The 16,051-nt window shown below is 33.7% G+C and overlaps 2 protein-coding genes across 4 annotated transcripts; one reads left to right on the forward strand and one right to left on the reverse strand.

Annotated features, from left to right (window-relative positions):
• The first annotated feature begins 1,334 nt into the window (after nt 1-1,334).
• On the forward strand, nt 1,335-5,023 carry LOC122596514 (transcription factor bHLH30-like). The gene is made up of 2 exons (XM_043769102.1): nt 1,335-2,172; nt 4,478-5,023. The coding sequence occupies exons 1-2, from the start codon at nt 1,501-1,503 to the stop codon at nt 4,946-4,948; spliced, it is 1,143 nt and encodes a 380-aa protein (XP_043625037.1). The 5' UTR covers nt 1,335-1,500; the 3' UTR covers nt 4,949-5,023.
• A 3,147-nt stretch (nt 5,024-8,170) lies between these two features.
• On the reverse strand, nt 8,171-14,500 carry LOC122596055 (transcriptional repressor ILP1). 3 transcript variants are annotated; one of them, XM_043768559.1, is made up of 7 exons: nt 13,364-14,500; nt 10,701-10,868; nt 9,886-10,556; nt 9,390-9,672; nt 9,019-9,305; nt 8,795-8,925; nt 8,171-8,691 (listed from the first exon to the last, which is right to left on the reverse strand). In XM_043768559.1, exons 1-7 carry the CDS (start codon nt 14,429-14,431, stop codon nt 8,642-8,644), a joined length of 2,658 nt encoding a protein of 885 aa, XP_043624494.1. In that variant the 5' UTR covers nt 14,432-14,500; the 3' UTR covers nt 8,171-8,641. The 3 variants fall into 3 exon arrangements, with proteins under 3 accessions (XP_043624494.1, XP_043624496.1, XP_043624493.1); XM_043768561.1 differs by having other exon boundaries at nt 8,171-8,677; nt 8,781-8,925; XM_043768558.1 differs by having other exon boundaries at nt 8,171-8,925.
• Nucleotides 14,501-16,051: the final 1,551 nt, after the last annotated feature.

A 16,051-nucleotide genomic window follows, 5' to 3' on the forward strand; every position in this document is an offset into this window, starting at 1 on the left:
AGTACTAGGGAAGAAAACATGAACACCCTTTTACCAAGTTTTTATATATCAAACAAGTTAAATATCTACTATATATATATATATATATATAGCACTTGATCTTTAATTACTTTGAAACTTTTTATGGTAGCTAGGTAGACTAACATCAAAAAGATTCTTTCATTCAAAATATCGAAGTAGTAAATAAAGCATAAACCATAGAAGAAATAAGCTTTTAAAATTATCAGAGAATGGAAAATATGTTTTGACCGATCAAGGCATTAACAACATATAGGCCACAGAACAAAGAAAAGCTACATATATATATATATAGAGCTCCCTTTTCCATCATTATTCTTCTCTCTTTCTCTCTGTGTGTGTGTGTGCTTGCTTTATTCTTGGTTTTTATTGTCTTAATTTGGTCGGTCGACAAACTGTGTGTTTTGTATTCACTGTGTTCTGCTCGTGTTTCCCCCCATTCCCTCTTTCACCTTTCCCACTGTATACCCTCTCTCATGATTCACTTTTTTAACCAATCATAATTAAATTAAGAAACCTATCTTTTTTTTTTTTTGAAAGGTAATTAAGCAACTTAGCTATTTAATATACAGTTATATATGTAGCACAATATTATTATTATTGTACATTAGTAGCACAATATTTATTGTACATTAGTATATGAATATATATTATATAATTGTAGATAGTCGTATGAATCTATCTATATGTAGGTAGGAAGTTTACAAGGAAATATATATAGTTAAAAATGGTAAATTATTTAAAGCAAAAGGCACAAGTGTGATAGCTACAGAAATGGATATATAGTAGTGTGTGATAAAAGAGGTGGACATTAATGCCGTAGTAAGAAAGGAAAGCTAAATTGTCCCCCCTCTCTCTAGATACAAGAGTGGGAGAGAGAGAGAGAGATTGTTTGTACGTATGACTGAAGAGAGAATGTAAGTTTATAATATATGTATCAAAAAGTATATATGTATGTGAGAAAAAAAAGATAATGGAATGAGAGCTAGATAGGATTGTGAGGGACCAAAATGAGAAAAAAAAAATCAAAAAAGATAAAAACAATTTTTTATAATACAAAGGAACAAAAGCTAAAGGCTTTTAACTTTATTGTTTACTAGAATAAAAAGGGTCACCACCCTCCAACTCTTCCTCTTCCTACATCATACCTCACAAACTAAAACCTACCATTTCTAGAGAGAGCTAGAGACTCATCAAGAGACAAATCTTTTAGAGATCATACAAAACATAACATAACCTAATTTTCCAAGAAACCATCAAGTTAAGATCTTCTTTTATCCAAGAAGTTCTCTATCTTTCCTTTTTAATCTAAAAAATCTTGGTTTTAACTTCTTTTGAGAATTAGATATAAAGTCAAGTTTTGTCAAGGGTTTTCAATCTATAGAATAAACTTCTTTTTTCAAATATATCTATATGTGTTGATTTATGCATGAGTTCAAAAAAGGGTGGGATGTTTCTTGAGGGATGTTGAGTTAAACTATTATGTGTGATAAAAAAGAAGAAGAGGTAGTTGTAATAGAAGAGGGTGATCATCATCAAAATCAAAACGTTGAATTTCAAGATCAACAACAATTAGTTCTTCAAGAAATACAACAAAACAACAACAACATGGGGATTAATGATTATTCATATAGCAACATGACAACAGCTAGGTTAATGTTTCCATCTAATTCATCATCATCAGAAATATCTCAAATCATGCATCATCAAGAACCATCTTCATGGAGCTCCCTTCCTCAAGTATTTAATCAAAATACCAACTACAATAATAATCCACTTCTTCAATACCCGACCCGAGACCATGACCCGTTTCACTTCCCTCCACCTCCACCACTTCCCACCACCTTATCATCCTATACTACTGGTTTGTTTAATAGAAGGGTACATGGTCATCATCGTTTGCAATTTGCATATGATGGTAGTACGTCATCGGATCATCATCATCAGTTGACTCTATTATCTGAGACACTTGGTCAACCCGGATCCGGCCCGTTTGGTTTCCAAACTGATATGGGTAAGATGACTGCTCAAGAAATCATGGATGCTAAAGCTTTAGCAGCTTCTAAAAGCCATAGTGAAGCCGAACGACGTCGTAGGGAACGTATCAATAATCATCTTGCAAAACTTAGAAGCTTACTTCCAAGCACTACTAAAGTAAGTATCTATATATATCTATGTATATTGTATATATACAATTAATAAGTATCTGAGTGGTTCTACACTTAAGCTTAACTGTCAATCAGTCAGATACTCATTTTTCTGATATGTTAAACCTATTTTTCTTTCTTTGTCTATTATATATACTTGTAATTCTAATATAACTATTTTTAATTAATTAACTCCTTTATATAAAAAGGACCCAGAAAATAATGATATATAGATATAATTTTTTTTTATCAATAGATAATTTTTAAAAAAGATATATAGATCATTCTTTTTATCTATAGCTCAAAATAATGATTTTTCTTGATACACTTTGTACAAAAGATTGTTGTTAAAAATCTATCTTTCAAGAGTTGATGAGAATATAGCTAGTGAGAGAGAGAGAGAGAGAGAGAGAGAGAAATGTAGCTAGGCAATTGAAGAAGTTGATAAGATAAAGAGGAACCAAATGAGCAGAGAACTAAAAAGCTTGGTATGCAAACTTTCTTGCCGGTGTTTTTGAAGTCCAAGAAATTATGAAAAGAAACTACACTTTTATTCCTACTAAAACAACACCAGACAAACTAAGCATTCTTGTGTCAGTCATGACATAAAACACACACTATGTGTATATATATGTGTGTGTTTATGCACCACGCCCATGCTTTAAAACCAACCCATCATTACCAAAACACTCATGATATACATAAGTTGCTATATACTAGTATTGTTTTGAAATCATCAACTAGTATATCTTTTTATATCTACAAGAACCCACCATCTTTTGTTTTCTTTTTTCATATAATGATGGTCACTCCACATTCATTCTATTCACACATGCATATATATAGATGGATATATATATATATAAAAGCTAGTATATTGAGACATCAAAGTGTACAATGTCAATGTTGTGTGTTTACATGATCATGTATGTGATATGAAGCATGTTAGATTGTTAGGTAAGTTAAAAGAACGTACCCTTGTAATCCATTAAAAGTACACCCAAGGGACTAGCTAGCATAGTGGTCATTCTCCTTGGTCTCTCATGTGATCATATATATATGTTACTTGTAGTTTAATTAAGTGTCACTTGTATAATATTAGATTACATTTGTAGGATAGGTTACATGAACTAATTAATTAGGTCTACTACTCTAGTGTGACAAGAGACGTGCGTGCACCATGTATATATATATATATATTGCATGTTCATATATTGTGGCCGGTTGCTATGTTTGTGAGACAATCATAGTTTTATACTTTTATGAAAGAATGACACGTACATGAAAAATAGAATTGAAGGACACGAGAATTGAATGGATAATTAAGTGTGCATATAATTTAAAATTGGGAAAATCTATTATGATGGTAACAGGACTATTGATACTCTCACAAACATCATCTTCTTCAACTTACACGTGATTAAACCATCCCCTGATTGTGAGGGTGCAGGAGCCGAGTTATATACTGCCAACCGTATATAATCTATCCCCTTTAAAATTTTATGTTAACTACGTACTGCATGTCTTTCAAGGGAGAGCAGGCTTAACAAAACTGATAGGCCGGTTTCAACAGTACCGAACATGATAACCCTAGAACACAATGTGACAACTCAATGACAAAAGCAGATTACATATTATATATGTATATATATATTTGTTACATAGTAATCAGCATAAAATCAATGAGTTTTATATGAACAACAAGTATAAAGTTTTCTATTTTTATTTTACGAACTATGTAGTTACACGTACAGGTCTGACATTTTTGGTTTTCATAATTTCTTTAATACAGTAATATGTTTTTGTTCGGTTTTGAGTACTTCTACGTCTATTTCATGTATTGATCGACGTATATGCGGACCTAATTAAGACAACGTAAGCTAGATACCCTGTTGCGAGCAATTGATTCCCATCTTTTAAAAAAAGTTGTATCATTTCATCTTTAATTGGACTCGTTTAACCATCTTCAACAGCTAATGCATCAAAACTCAAATATGAAATTTTAGGCTGAAAAGATCTATAATTTTTGTGTCTAAATAATGATAAGTACTTTGACCATATTACACATCGGCGTTAATTTTGTTTTTTTACCATACCTTATATATATAGATGATCGAACTAATATTCGATAATTGTTGGATGTTCAGGTGTAAATAAGAGTTTAATTTTGCAAAAAAATATTATCATGAAAACCTTATGGTGTAAATAATGAAGTAAAAAAATAAAAATTTCACATATTTTTACACCAAATTTGTTCTACACGCATAATCTACAATTTATGTTCTAATTAATATTTTGTTTATGATCTTTAGACAGATAAGGCTTCATTGCTAGCTGAAGTGATACAGCATGTGAAGGAGCTAAAACGTCAAACATCGATAATTGCTGAACAAAGTCCAGTTCCAACGGAGATCGACGAGTTGACAGTAGACAATGCATCTGATAAAGATGGCCGATTTGTAATCAGAGCCTCTTTATGCTGTGAGGACCGGTCAGATCTTTTACCAGACCTCATCAAGACTTTAAAGGCCTTAAGACTAAAAACCCTTAAGGCCGAGATCACAACCCTTGGTGGACGCGTAAAGAATGTTTTGTTCATCACTTCGGAAGATCTTGTAAGCGGAAACGATGATCAAGAAATGGTGAATTACTCAATAAGCACGATTCAAGAAGCGTTTAAACAAGTGATGGAAAAAACAAATGGGGATGATTCTTCGTCTGGGAGTGTAAAGAGACAAAGAACAAACAATATCAACATCCTTGAGCATCATAGGTCTCTTTAGTTAACAATATATATGCATTTGAGTGATGATTTCTAATTAACTAGCTAATCGATCTTTAGGGCTTTTTTTCCTCAAGATTTTGGGCTTAAGTCTAGTTTGTTTCTTTTGTGTGGGGGTGTTTTGTTTTCTTGTGTTTAATTTGTTTTGTTTTTTAGTCTTTTTGACATGGGTTTGCTTATTACTAATATGGTTTTAAAAGTGTGTGTATGAAAAACAAAAGCAAGTACTACATTTGTAGTCTTCTTGACTTCTTTTGTATTTTCTTTATATCATGAAAAATAATAGATCTTTTTCGTGAGAAGAGAAACCAAACATTGTGAAGTGTCGCTTTTTGGAAGAAGAAAAAACTAGTTTGTTTCTTGTTACGTAGTGGAATATGTATTTTAATTATGATTTGATTTGTCTCTCTCTTTGCAATCTTTTTCTCACTCTAAACATATGCCAAGGTAGTGGCATTACTATAATGATGAGAAGGTGACGATATAGTTTGCATCACCATTACATATACACTTGCTTCTAGCTTTCAGATTAGATGACCCGTAAATCATTTGCTCGATCACTTTAGATATTGATATATGTTTTTTTTTCTTTTTTTTTTTTTACCTTTAATGATCTTGTCATGTGTCTTACTTTTCTTTCTAGATATATGTTTAGACTAATGATATAACGAAGTTTATTCTAGCAACTTGGTGCCTACCTTCCTAAACCGACATTGAAGGATCACGTTTTTAATAAAAAGAATAGACTTTCTTGATTATTTTTGTTTTCCATAAGATGTCCTAAAAGTATATCGATCCGTGACTCTAGTTGGCTTAAGAGTGGAGAAGAAAGGAGAGGGGAGAGGAAGTTTTCCTTCTAATCACCTCAAAAATGAGAAAAAAAATCTTGGAAGCAAAAACAACTACATTTTCCTCTCTTCTCCTCTCCACTCCTTTCCTTTCCACACTTAAAAAATCTTAAGAATGGATTTTATCCTCTCTACCTCTTTCCTTTCCACACTTCAAAAAATCTTAAGAATGAATTTTATAGTTTTCCTCTACTCTCTCTCCTTTCCACACTTAATTAAGCTAAACAATACAGTAGAGTGTGCAACATCAATTGCAAATGAAAAACATAATCAAGCATTTCATACAAGAATACCATCATATCAGTTGTCTATAATATTTTTATTCAAAGAAAGTCTTCAAGCCAATAAACGTTTATATATCTTCAAACTTATGTTTCCGGTTTATATAAGAACACAAGTCGAACAGCTACTAAGGCAAAGACTACAAAGTATATTGAGACTTGAGAGCATAAGAAGTTGAAACCTTTTCTAATACGAGTAATTGAAATTCAAGATATTTTAAACCCTAGAAAGCTTAATTAAATTAGAATATGAATTATATCTGATATGCAAAACTTACCAATTGATCTATTGGCAATTACTTTGGCAATTTGGCCCTTTAGTTGTTTTTAGGGATTATCGCACGAAAGTGTAAAAAACTATGTCATTTTGTCTTTGTTATGCAGTGTACTATACATTTGTCTATTGTGTGTAAGAAACTTGTTATTTTGGTCAAAAGTACATACCGGTTACCGGTTTCAAAGTTATCCGGTTACCATTCACTTTTTGTTACATTATACAGTATATACATATATATAGATAAACAAACACTATTACAATCTAAAAATCACACCCCCAAAAAACCCATTGTCTTCTTCGATATCTACCCCATAAAGGGCCCAGAAGTAAGTAGTAAGCCCAAATAATCACAAAAAAACAGAGAACAAAAATCTTCATCACATTACTTTCAAACGAGACATTCAATCTCGAGAGCCACAACCTTTTCCTTCTAGCCGAAATAACTTAACATAATGGCGGCAGTTGGTGAGGGGTTGCTACAGTGGCGAGGAACAAAGGGAAATAGTGGAAGACGACGGCGGGAAGGGAAAGAAACAACTACCAAGATACGCCAACACCACTAAAATACGGCCACCACCATCACCACCAATATCCGACGACCACTATCAAGATCCGGACATCACTACCAAGATTCAGCCACCATCGCGAACATCCGACCATCCTCTCTTTTTTCAGTCATTTTCTTTTTCTTTTTCTTCTAATTTGTTACTAGGAAAAAACCCCACCGGATATAAAAACCCCTTTGATATATCTTTCTTTCCTATTGGGTGATCATCGACAATGGTGGTGCATGGTGGTGCCTGGTGGGTGAACATTAGAAGTAGAAGTCATGGTGGTGGCTGGAGGAATTGTGGGAGGGAAAATTTGCAAGAAAAGGGTCACGAGTATTATATAAGGGAAAATTAAGGTTAATGACAATTTATTGGGAGAATTATTAATAATAAAAAAAGGTGGAATAACTAGTAGAAACCGGTGGCTTACATGGTTTTGACCAAAATAACAAGTTTCTTACATACAATAAACAAATGTATAATAAACTACATAACATAGATAAAATGACATAGTTTCTTACACTTTCGTATCATAATCCCTTTGTTTTTAATTCTTTTTTCATATGGAAGTTGGGCCTATAATGGACTAGTTGCGTATTCACTTCAACTTTATAAAAAAGATGAAACTTTGCATTAATTGGGCCAGACTAGTAATGGAACCCTGCACCTTAATAGGCCTGCGGCCTGCCTGCTGAACCCCCTCAGTGGCTCAGTCTGTAAAAAGTGTCACCATAGCCATAATATTTATATACTTCCGTCCCATTTTAGTTGTCATATTGACTAATTTTGACCGTAAATAATTTTGTTTGTACTATATGTTAGTTGATGGAACTTATATGGACGAAAAGTATATTAAAAACCATTCATATATTTTATATAAAGTGTTATATGACACAAACAAAGTTATTTACGGTCAAAGTTAGTCAACATGACAACTAAAATGGGACGGATGTTATTTAAGCATTCCCAACAATGAGAAAGCTTCCTTCGTATAGCAAACACTACTTAACAAGTGTTAAAATATGTTCGATACAAGTTCAAATCCCAAGGGTCATGGGTTTAAATTTTGCCAAAAACATATGGAGAGGAGGCCTTTGTAGTATATTATACCAATCCAAAACATGAAAAAGCAAGACCCTTGAGAATTACCAGGATCAAAGGGTGTTGCTAGTTCTTCAGTCTTCACCTATGTTTTTTTTGCTATACTATTTAAAATATGTACGGACTTTACATAGTATAGCCAAAAAAAATACATAGGTCCTTACATTGATTGACCCAAATAAAAAGGTTCTTACATAATATAGCCAAAAAACACAGGTGCATACATTACATAGTCACCTGAGTAGGTTACTACATTACATAACCATTTTGTCATACGTGGTTACATTCGTATGCCATTATCCCTTTAAAAAATATATATTCGATTCTCAATATGATCAATAAATAAACGCTACAATCAATAAATAAACGCTACATTTTTTCCTTCTAGCTGAAATATTGCATATAACACTTCCATTAAGAACTCAAGTACATCAGGTACATAGCGGACCAATAGACACGAGTATCGATAGTAACATTGGCACATTAAGGATCGGTTTTGGTTACTCCAAAGACTTGCAGTACTCTTCACTATATTGTAAGGAGTATAATCTTGAAAGAAAAATCAAACAATTTTACAGGTAATCTAAGGCCGGGCTAACTGAAAAGTCATGAGCCAGAAATATCTCTACAAAGAGATTAAAGAGCTTCTTTTAAATTGAAGGTCCGGGAGATGTGACGGGCGTGATCTAAGGCCGGGCTAACTGAAAAGTCATGAGCCAGAAATATCTCTACAAAGAGATTAAAGAGCTTCTTTTAAATTGAAGGTCCGGGAGATGTGACGGGCGTGATCATACTCATTAAGTTCCACTAGCATCTTCTTCAATCGGCGAGCAAGTTCATTTGCCTCCGAAGAACTCTGCCTCTTCTCCAGTGTCTTTCCGAGTACCAGCAAGTAATCCACCAGTGGTTGCAGTCTTGGGCTGAAAAAAAGGCAGATCAACACATATGCGAAATATACATCATGCCAAGCATGTCTAATAATGATTTTAAGATATCATATTAAAAAACAATACCTCCGTTCAGTAACGCTTTGACCTGCCCACACACCGGAGATTGATGCAACAATTCTCTCGGTTCTTGTGATCGCGTCATGAATATTTGACTGGATACTTCGAAGATGCGGGATAATTTTTCCACTTAAAAGCTCATCAAGAGCAATCTTCTCAAGAATGGACATTGAGAGAATTTTGTTCCATAAACAAATGTTCCTCATCAAACGTACTGACATTCCAAATCTATAGGCAGCAAATCTAGCCGCACTTGGCACTGACCTCAATACTAGAGTGTTCCATGTTGGCACCTGTTCAAAGATTCCATATAGCAACATATATCAATATTTTATTAAAACTTGCTAAAGTTAAAAAAGAAGAGATAAATTGCATACCATTAGATTAGCAACGGCAGCAGAAAGACGGTCACGAAGAACAGCAACAAGTTCACTAACAGCCTTGCTGGAAAGTGGAACATATCTAAAAACCAGACTTGTAGCGGCTACAGCATACTTTGTCTCCTTGGTACTAAGCATATCCCAGCAATGAGCTATCTCGTACTGTAATATAGGAATTGCCACCTTTTCAACCAAATCAGGTATTAGGTTGACATCAGCGTCATTTGGGTCGACATTACTCTCATCCTCGGGCAGCCCGTAATTAAACAGCAACTCATGCCTGAAAACATAAATCAAACATCAAGAGAAAGAAATGGTCCGTGGGTCCAATAAATAACTACCTAGAAAAAACAGAGCAAATTTTGTTGGTTGAATCAAGACAGGTGGACATCCACGTCATATTAACCTTGACCAAGCCAGCAATTTACTCACCCACTTAACTGCTGGGCTATATTCCTCTCAGGTTCAAGAAATTTGAGCAGAGCGTACGTACCACTGCATATCAATAAAATCTGAATCGTCATGAAGTGGGTCCCACTTCAAAAGCTCCAACCTTACATAAGGAGAGAAGATTGCTGGTATGCTCAATGACATGTATGCATCGCTGTAGCTAGACGAGTAATCTTTTTTCCAAACTTCAAATATTTCTTTAACTGCAGAAAGTTGAGAGAATTCTTCATCTGCGTCACTGAATATTTGTCCAGCAGTTTGAAGTAACTGATCACGGTTTGATTCATAAGCTGTGCTCTCAGAATCACTTTCATCTGTGCTCGATTCTCCTTCTACGAAATTATCAATTTCCATGGAGGAAATTCTTTTGGATTCGGATCGTGCTTTCCGGCGTTGCCTCGATTCAGCCCTTCGTTTCATGTCCATACGCTTTTGTAAATTCACATCCCGTCCAAATTCGTCTAGTTTTGCAGGAAGGTTTTTTGACTCTCGTGAGGCAGTCAACGCCGCCTGAGCAGCGATACTGGCAGCTTCAACCATAGAAGAAGTGGCGCCACCTTTGTTCAAAATAGCCTTTGCTGCATTAACGGATGCTTCAATTTCTATTAGCTCATCATTACTATCTGCTTGTCTTCTTTCCATGATGGCTTCTGCATGTTCTTTGTGAAGCTGCTGCATCTGGTACTCCAGCTCCTCTATGAATGGAGCTTTATCCTAAAATTTGAAACAGAAATATAATTAGTTTGCTACTTTGCACACTTGTACACTGTCAGGAAGAGCAGATAAAGCAGATAGATGATGAAAGAAACAAGTTAAAAATTATTGGTACTTTATGTATGAATTAAATAATATTCTTACCTGCAAAAAGTCACATACAGTTGAAACATAGTCACGAAGCTTTTGCATAAAAATGAACTTTTCGCCAGCAGCAGTAAGAGCCGTTTCAAGATCCATAACTTTCAGTAAGGAGTCAGACAAGTTTTCATCAGTTTTTGTCAAAGATGCTAATGTACGACCGTGAGTTTCCTGAAAAGACGAGAGGGAATACAATGACATTACATAAGAAGTCAAAAAACTTATAAGGTAATGAGCATCCAAGTTGTGGTAAAGGGTTTTACCCAAGCTAATTAATTTTAATCAGAAAATGGTTACAATACATGGGACTCCCATAAAAAAAAATATCCTAATATGAGACATGCCTCAGACGCCAAACAAAGTAGAAACTAGAAAGATGACAAGGTACCAGCATCCAAGTTATAAGATACCACAAATGAGATAATATCATATAGCATATTACTATTTCTATGATATTATCCTAAAAACTAAAGTCAAACAAAAAATCAATACAAATATCCAGGGTTTCCAAGATAGTGTCTTTATGGGATCTCTGCAATTACAGTGATTTTCTGAAAGCTTAAAGTCAAGTACAGAGAATGTTTTTCACTCATTTATGTCGTACAATTGCACCCATTTTCTTTTTTTTAATCTTCAACACATATTTAGACAGAATGTAAAAAACTGTACCTCGTTAAGTTATACAAATTGGCCAAATTTCACTTGTTACCCTATGACTCTATGAGTCTTGTCTTACAATAGACAATGCTAAATACATTTTTAAAAAATTGTTTAAAACAGAAAAGTGATGAACGAAGCTAAAAGATGAAAAACAACATTTAAATTCAACAAAATAATGGTCGGAACTCAGATGCCATCTTTGACTTTGTTTGGTAAAAGTTAGAAGTATTAAGTCAAGCAAAGAAGAGCATACAATCATGAGTATGATACTATGATGCGTGGTTTGACTACATGTAAAAAGCTTGGCTTTTAAAGGCACATCTAAGAGCAAAGAAGAACCTAGCCGTAAGCAAGACTCAAGAGTGCATTAGGTTAGTCACACGATATTCATACATGAGGCGACACAATGAAGCATATAATCGGCACTTCAGGGTTTTCTTCCCCTCGTGTGTTATGTATTTTTAATTGGGTTTGTAGCCAGGAGCTATTGGACTTCCATTTGAGCCCCATTTATTTGTAAATATTACTACGTAGTAAGAACGTCACCTCTAGTCAGGGGCGGTACCACATGGGGGACAAACTGCAAAGGGAGCAAATGCCCTCCTCAAAATTTAGATTTTGTCATTTATTTTCAAAATTTTCATCGATTTTAAAAAATTGCTTATAGGTCTTTAACATTTTGACCTCTTTTAAATTTATATTTCACAATTTTGCCCCTTCTGATATTTTTTTCTGGTACCGCCTCTGCCTCTAGTTAACCCATCTTGCAGCCACAGAAAAACTAAACGGTCACTTCTCCTACTAATATGCCCTGAATTTCTCCCATGTCCTACCCAACGCATCTGTCGCAGATATTAGAGAGCTATTATTAATCTTGTGTTTACCTTACTTTGATAGTTACTAATTTCTAGTTAATTTGTTACGTTTGAAATTGTGGCGAATAGCCAACTTTTGGTATGTGAGAATTATCTTATTTATTTTTGTTACACAGATGTAAACTTTTAAGTATTTTTAATCATTTGCTGTTAGAATACGATATGTAGGGTGATACAAGTAGTTGGTGGTAAGGGAGGTCTATATATGTGAGGCATGTGTATCACCTTTTAAAACCATGGTAGGAAAAAGACAGAGATGTCATGCAAGGTAGAGATACAAAAAAGGCCAATTAAAAGCCTAAGATCCTAGATACATCAGACTGGGAAGCATTTAAAGGTACGAGCTATAAGAAACTAGTTTAGGATACCCAACACAAGAAAACAAAGCTAAACTTGAATGCAAGAATAAGATTATAAACAAAAACTTCTTTGCTCGAGCTAACCAACAATAATTCATAATTCTAACTAATTTACTAAAGCACACGCAGACACAAGATAGATGCTTTCATTATGCGACAGTCAGAAAGGTCTTCAAGATGTCACATAAAACATGCATAATTGCTTGAGTACCCAACTGTTAGTTCTTCAGACATAAAACTCGAGGCAACTTCTTTAAAAACGCGGAAACAAGGAGTGAATTGCAACACAGGTGCTTATCAAATTTCATTAGAATCCTATCTGTCGTCAATAGAATAGAACGTATAACTAAAAGTAATTGCAGCAACAAGGACTAATGAACTGGTGTACCTAATTTATAATTTATTTAGGGATTTTATAGTTATTAAGTCATACTATCATCTAAATATGCTTACTTTCTCCATGACTTGATTATACATAGACAACTAAAACAGACTAACGAAACAGTACCTAGGTAAGCCACTCTTGATAAACATGAAGAAATTAGAAATTAGTGATATCGGTTGGCAAGATCCAAGTCGTTATTCTAAGTTACAGGCCTAAGACGTTCTAAGTTCTAACTTACCACGTCTTCCTCAAATACTATCTTATACATTGGCACTTGTCAAAACTAGGCTATCCTAATTTGGCTAGTGTTATGACAATCTATTATCAACATATAAGGAAAACATACGATATCAACTTAATCATTTACAAAATCAAATAAACACATACCTTGAGCCTCGCAAGACTCTCGCGCAAAGCTTTCTTAGAAATCTCGGCCTGTTGTGCAATTGACACACTCTCTGAACCCGACGACAATCCACTAGATCCTCCAATACTCATACCACCAATACTCGGATACGTAAAAACATTAGTACTCCCACTCGAATTCACAAACTTCTGCCCTGTACTTCCCGTAACTCCACCGTTAACACTAACAACACCGCCTTCATCCCTCCGTATCCCTAACCCTTTTCGAACCTGCTCTTCTTCCCACAACTTATCCTCCTCATCATAAACCTCAATATCATCGTTTTCTTTACTATCCTCGAAAACGCCTTTCTTAACATCCCCAATCATAGCAATCCTAGTCGTAAACTCGGGTTCCTCATCACTCAACCCCTCAGCCTCCCCATGATTACTACCTCCATCCAACGATATAAAATCCGGCGCGGCAGCTCTCGACTGCCTTAACCGCTCTCGTTTCGCACGTATTTCATCGATATACTTCTGATCCATATCCCCATCATCTGATGACCCCTCATCATCAACATTTTTATTACTAACTCCTACATTATTTTTATCTAAATTTTTTAAACTACTTTTAATACTACTATTTGGTTTTAAAGAATCCAAACCTTTTAAGACGAAAACCGGGTCGGGTTGAGAAGGACGGGTATTCGGGCGAGACCCAGATAAGGATTTGGTATTCTTTTGTAATTCAAGTAAAGCTTCTTTAGTATAAGTACCAGCTTGTGGGGTAACATTGGAAGGAAGGGGAGTTGAAAACGACGACGTTTTGGTGGTTTTTCTATCTTTAGAAGAAGTAAGTTTATGAGAAGATGAAAACGACGGCGTTTTGGTGGGTTTAGTTGTGGGCTTATTAGGGTTTTTAGGAGTGATTTTAAGTGAATCTTGTTCTTCTTCATCGTCTGCAAATGAAAGAAGATTTTGTTTTTTAGGTTTTTGGGTTGGTTTGGATTGAGGGGGTTGTTTGGATTGGGTGGGTTTATTGTCGTCGTCGTCGTCGTTGGTCTCGTCGGAACGGCGACGGAAGTTTCTTGATTTGGCGCTGCTCATGGTGGTTATGGGTGGCGGAGGAGATTCGGGTATTTTTGTGACCTAAATTGGTCCGGGAAAGGGTATACTTTACCAGTAATTTTCGATTTTATGTGTTTTTTTTTTTAAGTTTAGAAAAACAACTAAATTTTAGACCCGTATCCAATACTGGACACGGGGTTTACAATATTATTAATTTTAAATCTTCATATATTTAATTAATAAAAACTTATAATTTTGAAGATATACGGTTTCAAGTGTTATACTTTGCAAGTTGTAGTACAATAACCACATGCATGTTCGTCATTGTCATTATTAGTTGATACATATTCATGTGATTGTTTGTCATAGTCATTCCATAAGGCACATGCTACAATAATTTATTTATTATATAATTTTTTTAAAACCAATTGTACTCATAATGTGATATTATTATGAAAGATTATTAAGAACTAAAATATAAACATACTTATGATCATGTACTTGACATTCAAGTATATGTGTTTAATCATGATACGACCCATAACATGAATATGTTTATTTTCAATTACTGTCCTATGATAATTAGGTAACAATTAGGATTGTTTTCATATTGTTTGATAGCAATTACCACTTTTGATTTAAGTGACAATTGTAATTTTAAAAAATTAAATATAAATACTTTTTGTAACGTTTTTAAAAAATTTAAGAAAAAGTTTCTTAAATTGATTGCTAAAAATAAATATAAATTAAGTATTTAGGGTTAAAAAGTGTAAATTATTGGTGGAAAACAAAAAAGTGTAAATTAATGAGACTTTTTCTACAAATTAATATAAATACCAATATAATAATATATTTGGATAATAATTATTAAGATTTTTAATTTATAGTTAATCTAAATAATGACATAAGCGATAGTCAATTTGATAAAATTAAGCGATTTGATTGGTTAATAAGTCATTAGTTCAACTGTCTTATAGTATATATTAAGATAAGATTAAGATTAATATTACTTAAGTCGTAATTTTTAGACCTTTCGAATAGAAAAAAATCGTAGTAGTTTTTAAGAATATATATTAGAGGAAATCACGACAATAGCCAATTTTTGTTGCGATCGTACCAAAATAGCCAAGTTTTTTCAGATTATCACAAAATAGCCATATAAATCGCAATAATCTGCAAGAATCGCAATAAGATCATGAGAATCGCAATGAGATCTTGCATGATCGCAATGAGATCTTGCAAGATCGCAATGAGATCACAAGATCGCAATGAGATCACAAGATCGCAATGAGATCATAGAATCGCATAGAGATCATATAATCGCATAAAGATCATAGAATCGCATAGAGAACCTGCTAAATATTGAGATTCTGTAAAAAAAAAAATTATTATTATTATTATTATTATTATTTTTTGCAATTTTGTCAACAATAAATAAAAAAAAGCTTACTAGTTTATTACAAAATCCATGAATACAAAGCTTCAAAATTTCGATATAAATAAAAAAACGTTGTGTTGTATTAGGTATTGAAGTTACATTGTTATCGAAATTCTGAAGCTTTGTATTCATGGATTTTGTAATAAACTAGTATGTTTTTTTTTTATTTATTACAAAATTGCAAAAAAAAAAAAAAATTTTTTTTACAAAATCTCAATATT

The sequence above is a fragment of the Erigeron canadensis genome, chromosome 4 (assembly GCF_010389155.1).
Source record: "Erigeron canadensis isolate Cc75 chromosome 4, C_canadensis_v1, whole genome shotgun sequence".
NCBI classification, from domain to species: domain Eukaryota; kingdom Viridiplantae; phylum Streptophyta; class Magnoliopsida; order Asterales; family Asteraceae; genus Erigeron; species Erigeron canadensis.

What these genes read in the sequence shown, in the direction of transcription:
- LOC122596514 (XM_043769102.1), top strand. Translation starts at nt 1,501, where the DNA reads ATGTGTGATAAAAAAGAAGAAGAGGTAGTTGTAATAGAAGAGGGTGAT. An exon ending in TACTTCCAAGCACTACTAAA is followed by an intron (nt 2,173 to 4,477) that starts GTAAGTATCTAT and finishes TATGATCTTTAG; the next exon opens with ACAGATAAGGCTTCATTGCT.
- LOC122596055 (XM_043768559.1), bottom strand. Translation starts at nt 14,431, where the DNA reads ATGAGCAGCGCCAAATCAAGAAACTTCCGTCGCCGTTCCGACGAGACC. An exon ending in CTGCCGTTGCTAATCTAATG is followed by an intron (nt 9,306 to 9,389) that starts GTATGCAATTTA and finishes ATCTTTGAACAG; the next exon opens with GTGCCAACATGGAACACTCT. An exon ending in CAAAGCGTTACTGAACGGAG is followed by an intron (nt 8,926 to 9,018) that starts GTATTGTTTTTT and finishes CCTTTTTTTCAG; the next exon opens with CCCAAGACTGCAACCACTGG.